Source organism: Chaetomium tenue (assembly GCF_020726465.1).
Source record: "Chaetomium tenue strain MPI-SDFR-AT-0079 chromosome Unknown F5144scaffold_3, whole genome shotgun sequence".
NCBI classification, from domain to species: domain Eukaryota; kingdom Fungi; phylum Ascomycota; class Sordariomycetes; order Sordariales; family Chaetomiaceae; genus Chaetomium; species Chaetomium tenue.
The window spans coordinates 4,124,733-4,143,261 of NW_027117331.1; the positions used below are offsets into that span (position 1 = coordinate 4,124,733).

The 18,529-nt window shown below is 62.5% G+C and overlaps 3 protein-coding genes across 3 annotated transcripts; all 3 read right to left on the bottom strand.

The window, feature by feature from the left end:
• Positions 1-1,100: 1,100 nt before the first annotated feature.
• Positions 1,101-2,101, bottom strand: F5144DRAFT_592067 (kinase-like domain-containing protein; the record flags this gene model as incomplete). Its single annotated transcript, XM_066790330.1, has 2 exons — positions 1,101-1,546; positions 1,597-2,101. The coding sequence occupies 2 exons, from the start codon at positions 2,099-2,101 to the stop codon at positions 1,101-1,103; spliced, it is 951 nt and encodes a 316-aa protein (XP_066645391.1).
• Positions 2,102-3,510: 1,409 nt separating this feature from the next.
• Positions 3,511-13,510, bottom strand: F5144DRAFT_569652 (BcPKS5, polyketide synthase; the record flags this gene model as incomplete). The annotated part of the gene is made up of 2 exons (XM_066788713.1): positions 3,511-5,477; positions 5,584-13,510. Coding segments are annotated over 2 exons (9,894 nt in total), but the record flags the coding sequence as incomplete, so codon positions are not given.
• Positions 13,511-16,383: 2,873 nt separating this feature from the next.
• On the bottom strand, positions 16,384-18,198 carry F5144DRAFT_592069 (uncharacterized protein; the record flags this gene model as incomplete). Its single annotated transcript, XM_066790331.1, has 3 exons — positions 16,384-17,745; positions 17,821-17,852; positions 17,916-18,198. The coding sequence occupies 3 exons, from the start codon at positions 18,196-18,198 to the stop codon at positions 16,384-16,386; spliced, it is 1,677 nt and encodes a 558-aa protein (XP_066645393.1).
• Between the last annotated feature and the right edge of the window lie 331 nt (positions 18,199-18,529).

Genomic DNA, 18,529 nt, shown 5'->3' on the forward strand with positions numbered 1-18,529 from the left:
TAACTACATGGGGAGGGATATGGGCACCAGGGCACCAGTTTAGAGTGGCATTAAGAGCCCAGTGTGTGGTTTACCGGACTATCCCTCCCCCAGGAGTGATTTTGGGGACATCTGCATCAAGGCTAAGTCTGTATGTATAAATAGACTATCGATTACGTGTTGTTTATCTTAGCATTAAATTACTAGTACATTTATATATAGTTATGTGTCTTTGAAACGTAGCGACGCGGAGAATTCCAAATATGCGAGGCGGTCATCGTTCAAGCCCGAGCTTGTTTCCGTTGGTCATCCCACTCTTTGGATAGGTACTCTTCGCTGATCTCGTCGGGCAATGAAGTTGATCCAAATTATCGCACCGACTTTACCTCTATTTCCCAAGAGTAACCAATGACTCTTATACAAGTCGGTCTAGGTGGGTAGATTCGAACCTCAAGGACCCTATCTCGTTTATCCTATTTATTTAAATATATATTATTCATACTCCGCTATGCCCTAGGGCGTGCCGGACCCTCTGCTATTTAGTGTACAGGAAAACCGTGCCCTCCCGGGCCGGGTGAAAAACCCCTACCAACAATCAAGGAACGATGCGTTCTGGTGAGTCTACGTATACAAAGAGAGGAGGCCTCCTGGCCTCCGAACGGGGGCGCTTCAGGCCGCCGTTTCCAGCTCGAGCCTCCTGGCCAAGCTGTACATCGGCAGCCTCCCCGAGTCCATCAGCCAGTCGAGGATCCTCCTCGCAAGCCGTGCAGTCGTGGGATTGATACCGTGTAGAACTGAGTAAAAGTCCCGTCGTGTCCGAATTCCAGTTCTCTCCCATCTTCGAGTCAACGGTGGGGCCAAACACCACACTACCAGGTGTTCGGCAGTCTCTCGTCCCTCGCCACACTCGCAGGCAGGCGTCAGAACCTCCGGGACTTCCCGTGTAAACAAGTAGTCCCGTAGGCCTATTGCTCCCGTCCGGATTTGAATGAGCAGTGAGCTTTTCGCCTTGCTGAGACCGTCATGCCTCCTTAGGGTTTCGTTCCGGAATAGCGTCTCCCGCTGATGATAAAATAATATAACGTGAAAATATCGCCCTCCATGCTTCCAACTGGGGCATCTCAGGGGCACCGCGCAGCCCAGTAGAACTGGAATGCCTCAGAAGCTTCCACGTCACGCTCGGATGGTTGGAACACAATGTCGAGCCATCCACTCTCCATCCATCCACCACCGTAGGGTCCCACGATCATGGCCTTGCAGTATTCCCAATAATCAGGGTACCAACCGGCTTGTTCCCAGTCCACAATCCCTGACACGGTGAGTCGGTCTCCCTCTGGTAACCTGACGACGAGAATATTGCAAAGATTCAAGTCCCCATGGGTTAAAAGGATTGGCGCCGTATCTGGCAACAGGGGCCGGTATGGGTCTAGGCCTCTTTCTTCTAAGGGCATCCAAGGCCCCCATATGAACTGCACAAAGTCGTGGAACTCTCGGGCGCTTGCAAAGGGGCCTTTGTGGAACTGGGGGCTGAAATAGAGATCCTGGACCGGGCCTCGACTGAGAGAACCTACTCTTGGATTCAGCGAGGTCAAGAACAACTACAGGGTCAGGACTCACAAATAGCCTGGTCCCCAGGACCTTGCTTTACTGATCTCAGGCATTTCACGACGGCGGCGAGCTGGTGAGAAACAGAAGTCTTGTCCTCATGGCTGAGTGTGCCCCATTCACCTCGAAGGGTCTGACCCGGGAGGAGGCTCATGTAGATGAAGTTCGACCGGCGGCCTGGGCTATCGGTCGACTTCCAGCCAAACACCTCGGGGGCGGGAACTTGGTTGGCTGGGAGCATTCGGTTGATGGCCCGCAAGGTCAAGGCTTCTTCGAGGCGGAGTTTGGAGGGGTCGCCAAACTTGACCAACACGCCCAGCTCCTGGAAGCGCCAGACACCCTTGTCGCCCCATGGTTTTCCGGCTGCTTCCAACACGGCTTGGGGGCTCGGCAGCTTGCGGCAAGTGTCAGCGCCGCTCTGGCGGCGGAAAAACGAGGAATCTAAAAAGTCAAACTCCGGAAGAGATATATCTGGGAGCTGGAACAAGATGGTATCGAGGGTTTCGAAGTTCTCCATGGCAATTGTTGAGGCACCAAAATTGGTCCCTGACGAGTGAATGGAGGAGAACCGAATTCGCATACGGCTCATGTTGGTTCACAGTAAGCACACGGTGTGATTGTTCATTCAAGAGCCAATCCCGCAAGAGGGCACTATTATTCAGGGAATATATGATGATAACAGTCTTCAATCTTGGACCCGCAATTGTTATACTAAAAATAAGGAAGGAAATCGAAAATCGACCTGCACCAGCGCAACCATTCCCGACACCAACAAACGCCCGACATACGAAAAAGAAACAAACCTCAAATTCAGCCCGTGCGCCAATCCCAATCCCAATCCCAATCCCAATCACCGAACCTCAACAACGACAACACCAACCATCTTATCTCTTAACGCCTCGACACAATCTTGCGGCCCTCCTCATCATCAACCACCAAATGCTGCGCCGTCAACAACCACTCAAACAAGCCCGCCCGCTTCGCCAACCCAACCCAATGCAGCGCCGGCACCGTCGGCAATCCCTTCACAGCCTCCGCCTCCGCACCCCCATTCTCAAGCAACCCCTCCGCATACTCCGTCAACTCCCGAATCTGCACGCTTGCCATCCCCGGATACTCCACCACCCCCATCCCCTCCTCACCAGCACCCAACCCAAACGCCCCCGTAACCTCACCCACCACCGCCGCCGCCACATCCTCCAACCGGCCCACATCAAACGACCCCGACAACCGCGCATAATCCGGCCGCACGCCCAGGCTCGCCGACAACCTTAACATATCACCCGCCATGGCGGCCAGCACTTCCTTGCCCTCCCGCTCCGACGCCGGCACCGCTCCGCTCGGCCGGTGCGCCGTCGCGCGGAGACCCGCTTCGCGCACCGCGCGTGCGAGGTAGCGCTCGGCGACCCATTTGGAGGCGAGGTAGCCGTCGGTGGGGGAGGGGCGCGGGAGCGTGATGGTGGTGGATTGGGTGGATTGGGTGGTGGTGTTGGGGTCCTCGAAGGCGCCGAGCGCGCCGGAGCTGAGGGTGTGGAGGTGGGCGCCGGCGGTGAGGGAGAGGGAGGCCAGGGCCTTGAGCGCGTCGACGTTGACGGGTTTGACGGCGCTGTAGCCGTCCCAGAAGGAGCGGTCGGCGGCGCAGTGGATGACCGCGTCGATGGTGGCGGGTTCGAGGTCCGGGTGGGTGGTGGGGATGGTGGGCAGGTCGGCGAGGATGGTGCGGATCTTGGCGTTGTCCGCTTGGCCGGCCGCGAAGAACAGGGTGGACGGGTCGCGGCCCTCGGTTGGCCGGACAAGGCAGACGACGGTCGCGACGCGGTTGTCGCCCACCAGTCGGCGCACGATGCGCTTGCCTAGGGATCCGGAGGCGCCGGTAACGAGCACGCGCAGGCCAGCACCGCTCTCCCGGGCCTTGACCGGCGCTGCCACGCCCTGCGGCAGGTCGAGGGCGGTCTCGCGGTCCCAGTCCAGGGCGGTCGCGCCGGCTTGCTCCAGCAGCGCCGCCATGCTACCCAGCTCGGTCGCGCTCATCAGCTTGCTCAGGCGCGGCGCGTCGCCAAACTCCCGCTTGATGGCCGCCTGCAGCTTGACCAGCAGCAGCGAGTTGCCGCCGGCCGTGAAGAAATCGGACCGCGGCTGCAGCGCGCCACCGCCCCGTTGGGGGAGCACGCCGGCCCAGAGGGTCGCGAGGCGCGATTCAGTGGGGGTTAGGGGCTGGGCGGGCTGGGTGCCGTCGGTGGGGTTGGTGGTGGTGGTGTTCTCGGGAAGGGGCAGGGCCTGGACGGCGCGCCGGTCGACTTTGTCGTTGGATGTTAGGGGTACCTTGGCGAGCGGGACGATGATGGCCGGGCACATGTATTGCGGCAGGCTGAGGGGGAGGCGAGAGCGGAGGCGGTCGATGACCTTGGCGGCGGCCGCGGCGTCGGTGGTTTGCGGCTCGAGCACCACGTGCGCGGCGAGGAAGCCCTCTGCCTCCCCGTCATCCACCCCGCGTGCTGTGACGACGACCTGGGCGAGCTGGCCGTCAGACTCCCGGAGCATGACGCGCTCGATCTCGGCTAGCTCGATGCGGAAGCCGCGCAACTTGACTTGGGTGTCGCCGGCGATGCGGCCCTCGATGGCCAGGAAGCCGGACTTGTCCAGCCGGCCGTAGTCGCCGGTGCGGTACAGCCGCGCGGGCTTGCCACCGTCACCAGGCACCGCAAAGGGGCTGGAGAGGAACGCCTGCGCGGTCAGGTCCGGCCGGCCGAGGTACTCGTTCTTGCCGACTCCCGCACCGCCGAGCAGGATCTCACCCGGCACGCCGATGGGCAGCGGGCGCATCTCGTCGTCGACGAGGTAGGCCGTGTAGTTAGGCAGCAGGCGGCCGGGGACGGGGACGGTCAGGTTCGGGTTGTTGCGCACGTCAGCGACACCCTTCATGGCCGAGATGGTCGACTCGGTCGGGCCGTAGCTGGTGTACACGTTCAGGTTAGGCAGGGCCACGCACAGGTCGCGGAAGCTGCGGACGAGACCGGGAGCGGCACGCTCGCCGCCGAACCAGGCCGCCTTCCAGGAAGTGCAGCGGCGCAGCTGGTCAGGGGCGAAGCGCAGCCACATCTCGTACTCGGAGGGGGTGGCCTGGGTCATGGTCACGCCGTGGTCGACCATGAGGCGAGTCACCTCCGCAGGGTCGCCGCGGGCATCGGCAGGCACGACGAGTAGGCAGCCGCCGGTGGTTAGGGCGGCGTACACCTGGAGCAGGGAGGCGTCGAAGCCGAAGGAGGCTTGTTGGAGGACGACACCGGCGAGCGAGGGGATGTTCCACGCCTTGTGGTAGCCCTCGAGGTTGTTACGTAGGCCGGCGTGGGTCACGACGATGCCCTTGGGCTCACCAGTCGAACCGCTGGTGAAGATGATGTAGGCGGGCTGGTCGGGACGGGCGGCGGCGGTGTCCGTGGGTCTCTTGCCCTTGGTGCTGGCGGCGAGGCGGGACACGTCAATGGCGGGGATGGCGTCCTTGATTTCAAGCTCGCCGACGCGGCTTGCGGTTTCAGCATCGACGAGGAGGGCAGCCGGGCGAGCCACGGCGACGTTGCTCTTCAGGCGCGGGATCGAGTTGCGGAGATCCAGCGGCAGGTATACGGCGCCGACACGGTGGATGGCGACCAGGGAGCAGATCCAGTCTGCAGAGGGGGCCTGGAAGACGCCGACCACGGGGGCCTTGCCGTCAACGCTGTTGGGGAGGCGGACGTTCAAGGCGTTGGCAATGCTCTCAACGCGGGCGTCCATCTGGGCGTATGTTAGGACGTTTCCGAGGCCGTCCTTGAGGGCGACGGCCGTGGGGTTCTGTGCGATGACCTCGTCGATGCGGTGGGCGACGGTCGCGGGCCATTCGAGGTTGAGGGCGGGACCTGCAGAGGTGTTAGCAGGCAAATACTCAAAGGTCTCCCGCTAGAGACACTCTGAAGCGGACCGTGATGGTGGGGAAAGGGGATAAAGGGGCACCACCACACATACCAGTTCCAATCTCCAACGCCTTCTCAACATCCACCTTATCCCACTTCTGCAATTTCCCCGTCTCCATGGCATCTCCCTTCGCGGCAAACTCCTTCACCGCGTTTGCAAAGCTCCTCACCAACAAGTCCGCAGCATCAGCATCATACAGCGACTGCTGCACATGCATCGCCAGCGTGGCACCATCATGATCCTCCACAATCTCCAACGCCACATCATACCCAGTCCGCGCCGTATGCCAGCGCTCCTCACCAATCCGGCACCCGATCCACTGCTTATCCGCATGCTCCTTCACCACCAACCGGTAGTTCATAAACACCTGGAACACCGGCGCCCAGGCATTCGACCTCGGCACACCAACCTCATCCAGCAGCAAATCGAACGGCAGCGCCGAGTGCTTGAGCGCATCCCTTGCCTTATCCCTCGCCGTCTCGATCGCCTGCCCAAACGTCGCCGCATCACGGTCAAACCGCAACGGCAGCACGTTCAAGAAATTTCCCACGCTCGCCGCGAACCGGCTATCCAACCGATTCGCGTCCGCAATACCAATGTACACCCGCTCGGTGGTATCCGCCGGCAGCAGGCGGAACAGCAGCGCCTGCAGGGCGCCCAGGTACGCGTGGAAGGAGGTGGCGCGGCGGCCGCGCGCGAGCGTCTTGAGCTTGGCCGTCGTGTCCGGGCCGAGGTGCGCGCGGGCTACGTGGGTGCCGTAGCGGTCGAGCGGCGGGCGCACTTTGGTGCGCGCGAAGGGGAAGAGTTCGATGGGGCGGGCGAGGTCGGCTGCGGGGAGGGTCCCCTTGTAGTGCTCGATGGCGGGGCGCAGCTGGCCGCTTTCGTAGGCGGCGATTTGGTGCGCGCCGAAGGCCCGCGCTTGGGAGGTGGAGGGCATGGGGGGGAGGGGGCGGGCTGGGTTGTTGTAGGCTTGGTGGATGTCCAGCAGGAAGACGCTGAAGCTGTGGCCGTCCATGGAGATGTGGTGCGAGCCGAGGATCAGGTAGTGCGAGGTCTCGGACAGCGTGAGCAGCTTGATGCGCAGCGGCACCCAGTCGCCGAGGTTCCACTCGTACTTGCGCATGGCCTCGAGCTCTTCGGAGGCCTGCGCCTCGGTCTCGATGGTGGCGGTTTCCAGGCGCACGAGGGTCTGCGACAGGATACCCTGCATGGGGGTGCGGCTATCATCGGTGGACCAGAAGAAGCGCGTGCGCAGGGTCTCGTGGCGCTGAGCGGCCTTCTCGATGGCTTTGGCGAGGTCGTTGACGCGGAGCCGGCCGGTGAGTTTGCCGAGGTAGGCAATGTTGAAGGTCGTGGGCTCGTCGACGTAGTGGCTCAGGAACCAGAAGCGTCTCTGACCGAAGGTCATGTGCTCGACATGTTCGGTGGATGCGCGGGCGATGTCCTTGCGCCAGCTGTCGGCGTCTTGCTGGATGCCCGCGGCAACCTTGGGCCTCGGGGGAGGCTGGAACAGCTGCTTGTCTTCCTCCTGGTCGGGTCTCTCCAGGGAGGTACCCGGGGTAGAGACCAGGGCAGGGGAGCTGCTCGCGTCTGTCTCGGCACGCGTGGAGGGTGTGGTGGCGCTGACACCGCTGGCCTCGCTCACCTGGTCAATGGCCTTTTTGGTAATAGGGACCGGGGCAGGCTGGACGGGCTGAACCGTAGCAGGAGCCGGTGCACTGCTGACCTCGGCGGACCCCTCTGCGAGCTTGCTGAGGTCAACGATCTCGGTGGGGATCTTCGCCATGGCCTCCTCGGCGAGCGACTTGACCGTCTCACCGGGGCTCAGGATCTTTAGCACAGGCACATCAACGTCCAGCTCCTTGAGGAACCAGGTGCGGAGGTCGACAGCCATGATGGAATCGATACCGAGCTCGACCAACGACATCATGGGATCGACGGTCTCGGTGGCCGGCATCATGAGGATGCGCTTCAAGTTCTCGGTCAGCGAGTCTTGGACCACAGCAAACACCTCGGCCTGCGAGGTGACGTTGGCGAGGCGGGCGCGCGGGCGGACCATCTTGCCGCTGCCTGCGCCGGCACCACCCTTGGCGCCACCGGCGCCGTCTTCGGCCTGCTGCAGGATATAGTGGCGGAACTTGGGGTCGAAACGCAAGTTGGGCTGGATCTCGACGCTGTCGCGGAACGGAGACATGCTGGTGACGACCTCGGCAATGCCCGGGGCCCCTGGGCGACCGGCGAGCACGGCCTCGGCGAAGAGCAGATGCAGATCCTGCTCAGAGATGTTGCGGTAACCCCAGCGGACGAGGCGGTCCTTGTCAATGTCGGAGTGCTCGAGGTAGCCCAATCCCTGAACGGAGCTGATGGCGATGGTTGAGCCGGGCACACCGCGAATGTCACGGCGCTGGGCGGCCAGGGCCGTCATGAACTGGTTGGCAATGACGTAGGCCGACTGACCCGTGTTACCCGTGATGTTGGCGACGGAGGTGAAAAGGATGAAGAAGTCCAGCGGGGTGTCGTAGAACAGCTCGTCGAGCAGGGCACTACCCTCAACCTTAGGCGGCGCCGTGCGCTGGAGGGTCTCGAACTGAACCATGTCGAACAAGGCATCCTCGAGCAGCAGCGCACCGTTGGCAACACCGATAATAGGGGGCATCTCAGCGCGAATGGTATCGTAGCACGCCCGGAGAGCCTCGCGGTTGGTGATGTCCAGTGCCATGACGCGGACCTCAGCCCCTAGTGCGGCAAGGTCTTCGATGTACCGCGGGTGCACCTTGGGCCGACGACTGCTCAGCACAATGTGGCGCGCTCCGTGGGCGATCATCCACTGGCAGAGGGACTGGCCAACCTCACCCGACAGGCCGACGAGGAAGTAGGTGCCGTCGGGCCGGAAGATGGTGCCGGCGTCGATCGGCCGCAGGGCCACCGAGACCGAGTCGGTGTTCCAGTCGACCACGGTCAGGGGCGCGTGGCGGGCACCAGAGCGGGCGACATCCTGGAGCGGGAGGACAGGGATAGCGTTGGTCTGAGATTTGTTGCCCAATCCCTTGCGCTTCCGGCTGGCCGCTTGCCACGCTGCCTTCAGAGCGGCGCCGACGTCTTGAGGAGCGGCATCGGGGAACGCGCCAGCCTGGGCGCGCATAACGTCCTTGGCAGTCGTGATGGGGGTATACACGGGCAGGGAGTGGACGATCAGCTGGGCACTGGCCGAGCCTTCGGAGTGGGAGAGGTCAGCGAAGCTGGAGATGTCATGCGGGAGGAGCTTCTGGGCCAAACGGCCAGGGAGCTTCTCATGAACAAGGAGCCAGTCAGCACCGGCCCTCGCCTTTAACTTGTTTGCAGTGGTAAACACCACATTGGCACCGTGCCCAGCGGCTTCCCGGGCGAACGCCTCCTTGAGAGACTCCTCGGCCTCGTGAATCAAAAGCGAGCCGAAGCCCGGAGCGCCGGCGAGGATGGCGCTAGCCACAAGATGGCTCGCCACATCTCTCAGGGAGAAAGTCCCGGTACGAGACAGCGGCTCGCGGAGCGACACGGTCCACTCAACCGGCACACGGAGGCGAGACTCAACCGGCGAGTCCACCAGCGCCAGCAGCGGCCGGCCGGCCGCGGCATCCGTACCCGCACACAGCGAAAAGAACCCAGCATCAGGAACCTTGACCGCATGCAACACCGACTGCTCCACCAGAATCTCCACCGTCTTCTCGGCGCCCGGCCTTGCCGCCGGCGCCACGCGCAGCGGCGAAGGCGCGCACAGCTCCAGCGCACCCCCCACGGGGCCCGCGGGCTCCAGCACGACGCTGGTCTCGCGGGGGTCGACCTCGCGCGCGACGGTGCGGCGCTGGGTGTTGTAGCGGGCGTTGGCGTCGCGGTCGGGATACATGCGCGGGATGAACAGCGCGCCGTTCTCGTAGTGCGCCTCGGGCTCCACGCTGTACAGGATGTTGGCGCCCTCCTCCTTCCAGTGCCGGCCCATCTCGAGGCGGACCAGGTCGGCCGCGAGCGTGGCCGCGTCCGGCGCGGTGTCGAAGTCGAGGATTTGGAGGTTGATGTTGGGGTATTCGAAGCGCACGACGCGCGCCAGGCCCAGGATCATGGCCGAGTAGGGCGAGGCGTCGCGCACGCCGCGCGTGGCCCAGATGATGCTCCCGCCCGCGCGCCAGAGGGCCTTGAGGGCTTCGAGCTTGGCGGCCGTGCGGTGCTCGAAGAATTGGTGGTCGAGTTCGGTCAGGGAGAGGACTGAGCTGCCGAGGGGGAGGCCGCGCTGGTCGAGTTCTTCGAGGGTGGCAACGCGGGAGATGGTGCTGTAGCGGGAGGCGAGTAGGGTCGAGGCCTCGTCGATGAGCTTGGAGACGGCGGCTGTGGTGCCGCCAACGATGACCAGCTCGGCGGGGGGCGGAGCGAGGGTGGCTGCGGACTCGAGAGATGCGAGCGGGTCGCGGAGGGCGAGAACGCGGTCGTCGACGGCCTGGCACAGGTGGACGGTGTACCACTGCAGGTGCTTCTCGACGGGGCAGTGGGTGTCGACACCACCGAAGCCGTGACGGCGCACGAGCTCGTCCCACTGAGCCGGGGTCAGGCAGGGTCCGTCGCCACGGGCCGGGTCGACGATGCCGTTACCCCACCAGCCGGGGAGACCACCCATGCAGGCGGTGATGCCGGTGCGGTCGTTGCTGACGAACTCCAGCATCATCAGGTAACCGCCCGGCCGCAGCAGGCGGCGCGTGTTGGCCATCATGTCGTCCAGGCGGCCGGTGGCGTGCAGCACGTTGGACGCGAGAACGACATCGTAGGTGCCCTCCTCGAAGCCCTGCTCTTCAGGGGTCAGCTCCATGTTGTAGGTCGCAAACACCATGCGGTCGGCGTAGGTGCGGAATCGTTCCTGGGCGCTTCCGAAAAAGCCCGCCGAGATATCGGTGAAGGTGTAGCTCTGGAAAGCGTCTCCTAGCATCGGGAGCACGGTACGCGTGGTACCACCAGTGCCGGCACCGATCTCGAGAATGCGGAGGTGAGGGTGGCGATGGGCGACCTGGGCGACCATGCGGGCGATCCAGACGTTGGCCACGTCCAGGCCGGCGAGCTCCTCGTAGAAACGGTCCAGGATGCCGTCCTTCATCATGTGCTCCAGCATGATACCGTTGCGGCGGATCTCGCCCACCAGGTTCTCACCCACGGCCTCGAGCAGCTGGATGTCAGCGCGGTCGTGGTACCGGGCGATGAGAGAGCGAATGTACGACGCCGAATCGTTGATGGCCTCGCGCGGCACATGCGGGTGTTCGCCGGCGGCCACCAGGGGCACCACACGGCCACACAGATCAATAAGGTGGCGGAAGTGCGGCAGCGTGGCCTCGCGCTCGGCCGGGGTAACCGTCTCGTGTACGCGGCGGAGGTAGTAAAAGCCGACGCGCTCGATGGTCTCAACCACGGCTTCGGTCTTGGGCGGCAGCAGGTCGTCGCCCTCGACGGCTGCGATCGCATCCGGGTTGGCCAGACGGTAGTCGAAACGCGCGAACAGAAGCGCATCGTCGCGCGCGGTCGCCGCGGCGAACGGCTTGACCTGCACCGCCTCCAGTTGGATGAAGGCGTGGCCCTCTTCCTCGCCGGCAGCAAAAACATCGATATCGGCCGCCACGGGCGCTCCCAGTCCCTCACGTGCGGTGGATTGGTACTGGAGCTGCCTTGTGCGTCCACCGGCTCCGCGCTCGGTGAAATAGGGGTTGATGGACACGGTGCGGATCTCGGTGGGGACATGCAGCGCCCAGAGGCGGTTATCATGCGGGTAGGAGTAAGCTGCGAAGGCGGTCTGCAGAGCCGAGTCGAGCCAGCCCGGGTGCACGATGAGCTGGTCCTCCCAGCCCTCGCCCGAGATGTCCTCGATGTCACCCGTCGCGAAGCCCCGCTTGCGCTGGATCGCCTTGACGCCGGTGAAGGGCGGGCTGTAGTTGTAGCCGAGCTGGGTGAATTGCGAGTAGAGGCGACCGGGGTCAGTCTTGACGAGACTGATCTCGTCGGTGCGGACGGCGGGGAGGGTGTCGGCGCGGGGCTCGTGGAAGCGCACGAGGAGGGTGGCGCTGAAGTTGAGGACGAGCGGCGCCGCGCTGTCGAAGGGCAGGCCGGAGTGGCAGGCGATGTGGCCGCGGAGTTCGTCGTCGCTGGTGTGGTCGATCTTGACTGTGACCTTGGACTCCATGCCGACGCTCTCGTTCTGGAAGGCGAGCGCGCGGCCGATGATGACGTCCTCCAGCGTGACCAGGCCGAGGGGGCGGTCGGGGCCCGCGAGGACCGCCGCGGCCTCGACGCACATGGCGATGTAGCCCATGGCGGGGAAGACGGTCTGTCCCTGCAGCTGATGGCCCTGGAGCCAGCTGATCTCGCCGGACTTGAGGATATTGCGCCAGGAGACCTCGTCCGCCGTCTCCGTCTCGACGCACCGCCGGCCAAGGATCGGGTTGGGCGGGGCGTGCATGTTACGATGGGCGCCCGAGAAACGCGTGAGCGTGTAGAAGGAGCGGGAGTGGTCGAAGGGGTATGTCGGCAGGTCGTCGACCACCTTCTTGGGGTACGGGTTGCCGGAGATCGCCCTCTCGAGGCGGTCGAAGTCGACCGAGGCGGCACCCAGCTGTGTCCAAATGAAGCCAAGGGCCGACGACAGCTCCACAACATCGTTCTTGTTGCGGCCCAGCAGGCCCGTGTAGGGGATGCGGTGGCCCGCCGCTTCCTCAACGGTGTCCAGGCAAGGTCCCTTCAGCGCCGGGTGCGGGCCAACCTCCAGGCCAAGGTCGAACGGTCCACCCTCCGCGACGGCGTGGGCCACGGCGGGGGAGAAGAGGACCGCGCTAGTCATGTTGTCGACCCAGTATTGCGGCGACACGTCGGTCGGGGCCATGACATGCCCCTCAATGACGCTAGAGTACCAGGGGATGCCGTTCCCCTCACCTACCTTGATCTCGCACCGGGTCAGCGCATCACGGTACGGCACCGCGCACGGCTCCATGTGGTGCGAGTGGTACGCGGTATCAACGCGAAGCTGGCGGGCAAAGCGGCCTTCGTCCTTATAAATCTCAAGGGCCTCCTCGATAGCATCCTCGTCACCAGACAGCGTCACGCTGTTGGACGAGTTGCGCGCGGCCACCTTGATGCGGCCCTCGAACTCCTCAAGCTCGCAGAACTCAAGCGCATCCTCAAACGAGGTCCCAACAGCCAGCATAGACCCGCGGCCCGCGGGCGAACCAGCCAGCTTCGCATACAAACCACGGTAATAAGCCACGCGGATCGCATCCGTCGCCGACAAGTACCCCGACGCATACGCCGCAGCAATCTCACCCGACGAGTGGCCGACCACACCACGCAGCTTGACCCCCGCCAGGCCCAGCAAATCCACCAACACAATCTGCACCGCGGTACACAACGGCTGCGAAATCGCCGCCTCCGACAGCCGCGACTGTTTGGCCTCCGCCAGGATCTGCTCGCGCAGCGTCCAGTCCGGCCTGTCCCCCTCGGGCAGCGTCGCGAGCGCCTGATCAAGCTGCGTCAGCTGCTCCCCCACATAGGGCGACTGCTCGAGCAGCAGGGCGCCCATGCGCGGCCACTGCGCGCCCTGGCCCGTGAACACGCCCAGGACCTTGGGGTCGGGCGAGTCAAAGTAGCGCGCGGTGAGGCCGCCGTCGCCCGCGCCGCTCTCGCTAAGCAGCGCGTCGATGGTGCCGACCAGCGCGTCGCGGTTGTCGGTGGCGATGGCCTTGCGGAAGGCGAGCGTGGAGCGCCGGTGTTGGAACGTGTAGGCGAGGTCGCGCAGGTCGGTGTCGGGGTGGGAGAGCACGTACGCGCTGAGGTCGGAGAGGGTGGTGCGCAGCGCGGAGGCGGAGGCAGCCGAGATGGTGAGCGGCGTGAAGGCGGGGATGGTGCTCACGGTGCGCTGCTCCGTGGGAGCCGGCTCGTAGCTCTCGATGATGGCGTGGGCGTTGGTGCCACCGAAGCCTGTTGTGAAAAATCTGGTCAGCAAAGGTGTCTGTGTGTCAGCTGGGCCGGGACGGTGACTTACCGAAACTGTTGACACTGGCACGGCGCGGCTGGCCGGCCACCGGGGTCGGCCAGGGCAGGGCCTTGGTGGGTATGCGGAGGTTGTCGCAGAACTCCGCCACTCTGGGGCTCAGAGTGTTGAAGTGAAGGTTGGGAGGGATGGTGTTGTTTTGCATGGCCAGTGCAGTGCCGATTAGACTGGCCAGACCAGCGGTGCCCTCGGTGTGCCTGGAGGTGAGTTCGTGTCAGCACGATCCATCCTGATAACACGAACAGTAGTAACAGCAGAAAGCGTACCCGATGACGGTTTTGATGGACCCAACAAAGAGGGGATCCTTCACAGCCCCTCCGTCATAAAACGCCCGCGAGATAGCTTCGGCCTCCTGCGGGTCACCCGCCGGCGTACCAGTGCCGTGGGCGTGGAAGAACTGTGGGCGGTCCTTCGGGTCCTGGATGTTGAGCCCGGCGCGCTCGTATGTGTCGCGGATGAGGTCCGCCTGGGCGACGTTGTTGGGCATCGTCAAGCCGGGGGTCCTGCCGTCCTGGTTGACTACATGGTCTAAGTCAGCCTTGCCGATGATAGCCAACGAACATAGGAAACCTGGGAGAGTGTGTACGTACCACCGGTGCCACGGATCACGCAGTTGATGGGATCTCCGTCTCGCAGCGCAGCGCTCAGCGGCTTCAACACAACCGCCGCAATACCCTCACCACGGGCATAACCGTCGGCGGAGGCATCCCACATCTTACTCCGCCCCGTGGGCGACAACATGTGCAGGTTGCTCTCGGCGATCATCATTCCTGTGGGCAGCCCGTCAGTACCAGTACCGTAACCACGTAGTCGAGATAAGCCGCCATTGTAAAAGCAAGGTAAGACACTCACCAGGCGACAGAATCATATTCGCGCCCGCAGCCACCACAATCGGGCACTCGCCCCTGCGCAGGGCATTCACGCCCTCGTGGACCGCCACCAGCGACGAGGAGCAGGCCGTGTCGATGGTCATGCTGGGGCCGTGCCAGTCAAAAAAGTAGGAGACGCGGTTGGAGACGACGGCACGGCTCGTGCCCGTCGCCGCGTACGTGGGCACCAGGTCCCAGTCGCGGCCGTTCATCTGCGACCAGTCGTCGCACATCAGGCCCACGTACACGGACGCGCGCGAGCCGCGCAGGCCTTCGATGGTTTGGCCGGCGGAGCAGCTGGGTGGTGTGAGATTTGTTAGCGGACTTGAGTCATTTCTTTTCAGGGGAGCATATCCAGGGGTTCAGGGGAGCATACAGCGAATCGTAGATGGTCTCCATCAGGAAACGCTGTTGGGGGTCGAGGGCCTCGGCCTCGCCCGGCTGGACGTTGAAAAAGGCATTGTCAAAGCGCGTGACGTCCTCATCGAGGAAATACGCCTCGCGGCAGTCAGTGGCTCCGTGGTGCGAGCCGTTCTTGTGGAAGAAGCCTGTCGAGTCGAAGCGGTCGTCGGGGATGGGCTTTGCAATGTCGTGGGGTGCCTTGAGCAGCTCCCAGAGCTTCGACGGAGAGTTCGAGCCTCCTGGGAAGCGGCATGCCATGCCGATGACGGCGATGGGCTCCTGGTCTGCGGCGCTCATGATGGCGGTTTGGGTGAGTTGCTGTCACGTCTTTGGAAAAAAGGTAAGAAAGAGTGACTAGACGGTGTGGGCGGCAAGAATACAGACAAGAGGTTAAGCTCCTGACATGTAAAGAGCTCGAATGAGTGCCAGATAGCGGTGTTGGCTATATCCCTGGTGTACAACAATATCCTACTACGCTACCACGCAAAGACACAAGCAGTTATATATCGAACACCATAATAGCACTGCATATCGGCTTCCCGCCACAGTAAGCGCTATTAGCCCATGTTCCATGTTTCCGGGTCGGAAAAGGCCTGGCCAAGCGCGATGGGGCTTCAGCTCGGTGTCAGCCATCGCCGGCGAGCTGTTTCGGATCTCTCGCCTCAATGTCGGAATGGTGCCATTGCTCGGGCTGGTAGCCGGGGAGGGTTGCGGCCTGCTACTTTCCGGGGTCTCCCGAACAACGCCGAGTTGTTGCGAAGCAGTAGGTGGTATTACCGATTCCGCCCGGGCTTTTGGCTGACAGTTACAATCGGCGCTTGTTTACTCGGGAGAGAGATACTGGAAATTATGAGGCTAGGAAGTGATTTTGTGCATTGTACCGCGTCTGAAGACCCCGCGCCGAATTGCAAAGTCGTGCTCGGGGACTGGTTTAGTCCCAGGAGACAACCATGATAGGGGTGATTCAAGGGCCGCTTTTCTTCTGCAAAACGTCGTGGGTTTCAGCACAACTGCAGGAGGATTCACTCTAATTTCTCACCAAGAGTAACCGTTTCAAGAGAAAATGTCTGTGTAGCGGCCGAATTAAGGACTAGAAACATATTCGAGTTACGCGTTGGACTTCAGTCATAGACCTTCTGCTAATTAGAAGGGCGTATTGTGAACCTATTCAGGTACTTTTTGTGACCTTCGCCCGCCCACTTCCAATACTATTTTACGCAGCCACGTCCTGAGGGGCGTAACTTGCATTTTCTAGCGTTTCTATGATTAGTAGTCTGGTGTCTACGTGGATGCGGCGTCACTCCCGCCAGGTGAGCTAGCTCGTGTATTTCCGCCCCCCCCTGAGTTGAGTCATCCACAAAAAGACCATAAATCCATGCTCAAGCACTACACGCCCACTGTCCTTTAACCCCTCCTTATTATTCAAAGGAGCAAGAAATCCCCCACTCTCGTCTCCCTGCTAGCCGTGGAACGAGACCCCGTTCCATCCCAAATTCCCACTAAACATGGACGAGGTGTGGTTTTCGCCTTCTAAACCCGGGTCCAGTCAGCATTTGTTTCCCTAGAACGGTTGCACTCCATATCTCCAAACATCGCATCCAGGGCGCGCGCATGCCTACCCGTACCGTGGAAGATATCCCAACAAGCCGGAACCCCCAACCCGGGACTCTCCTGCGCAGACGACTGGCCCTCAACATCTAGCAGCAAGCCCTGCAGATCCGGAAGCTGGCGCAGCCGCTCCGCAGCCTCCCTCGCATCCCTCGACACCGCGCTACAGCGCAGCCAAAGCGGATACGTATCCCGTAGCCGATCCCGGATCCTCTCCCGCATCTCCGTGTCTTGCTCCGCTCCCGGGAGCACCGTCCTCGTCAGCTGCATATAATAACACGCCACACTCATACCCAACAAAAACGTCGACTGCATCAGCGACGACTGCATCCAGCGCATCTGGTGCAGCTGCCCGCCCGGGCGCGTCTCCTCGTGCAGCAACAACTGAAACTCAGCAATCTCCAGCGCCGCGCGCGCGCACGCCGTGCGGGAGTACGCGTAGGGCGCGGCGGCGCTGTAGGCCGGGGCGAGGTATTTGCGGTGCAGCCAGATGACGAGGCGGAGCACGGCGAGCCGCAGCCAGAGGCGGAACATGAGGATCTGGCCGGGGACCATGAAGGATTGGCTGAGGGGCTGCCAGCGGAAGATGGGTGGGAGCGTGGTCTCGATGGTTTGGAGTTGTTTGTCGAGGGCGAGGATCTCGGGGTAGGGGGGGTTGTGGGCGGAGGCGGCGAGGTCGGCGATGGGGGCGCCGATTTTGTCGATGCGGTTTTTGGCGAGCGAGTAGAGGACGGGGGTGACTTCGGTTTCGGGGCGTGAAGGTGGTAGTTCGAGGGTGTCCTCGTCGAAGTCGGTGTCGAAGAGGTTGCGTGGCTCGGCGGTGTTGCATTGTGTTGATTTCAGGAGGTGCGGTAATCCCATCTGGCTGGAAAGCCGGAGGTCCATCTGCACGACCGCAGCCCACACGCGGCGCCGCATCTCGCCGGCGAAGGGGGAGATGTTGGGGAAGCCCGCTGGATCTCGGTGGTAGCCCCGGCTCACGGCGAGCGGCACCATGATGCCGAGGGGGAGCCAGGGGCCGACGTCGGTGTCTTTCGTAATGCAGAGCTCACTGGCGCAATAGTTGATCATGGTTTCGACCACGTAGGGTCCGCCCCGGGTGTATTGGCCGAGGACCAGGCATTGGACGATTCGGTCGTGGAACTGGCGAATGCGCATGAGTGAGGAGCACTCAGCGGCTTCTTCACCTGGCTGTTGGAATTGTACGGCCAGGCAGATGACGCTGAACAAAAGGCCAATCCAGACAAAGGGCGTAGCCTCTGGGTCCTTCCAGAAGCTCTCATACTTTTAAGGACATTGGCGTCAGCAAACATCTAGCCACTCAGGGGAACCAGGGGTGGTGGTTGGTGGTGGCCGTACCTCTCGAAGAAATTGGGCGCTGTGGAGAATAGCTATGTGCTCTATCTGTCAGCCCTATCTAGTGTCGAGTACGGATATTCGAGCTAAAGTCGTACCCGGCGCTATGCCCAGTGCATTAAAGTAACGCGCAACCATGCGGTCTACCACGGGACGGGCCGGCATCGACGTCAATATGTCGACTTTGGTCTTCTTAACAGGCTCATACAGCAGACGCGGGCCGGGTATTTGCGGCGCTATGGCGCCGTCATTTGGGACTGACTTTCTCTCTCTCTCCTTCTCCTTCTCTTGACACTGGTCGATGAGCTCAGAGATGCTGTCTAGCACGGCCGCCCAGTGGACGCTGCTGACGTAGTTGGCGCCGTGTGAGTTCTCCCGCATTTTCCCATGCTCAGCTGACTCAGGGTGGCTGGCCACATTGTATCGGCTGTTCGACGGGGCTAAGGGGGTGGGAGATAATATGGACGGGACCGAAGACACCGAAGGTGTTGGCCAGGCATCGGGTACCTCTTGCGGAGGATGATTCTGCTGGGGCTGTGGGTGTTGCTGCATAAAGGAAAGGACCAAGGTCTCAAGTTGCTGCAAGCGTTCGCTGACGCTGACGCTTACGGCTACGGGGTTCGGCTCCTGTGGGCGAGTGGTGTAGGAGCACGATAGCTCGAGGCCCTTGGTCACGCACACCGTACACGGAAGCCGACGATCACATCGTATC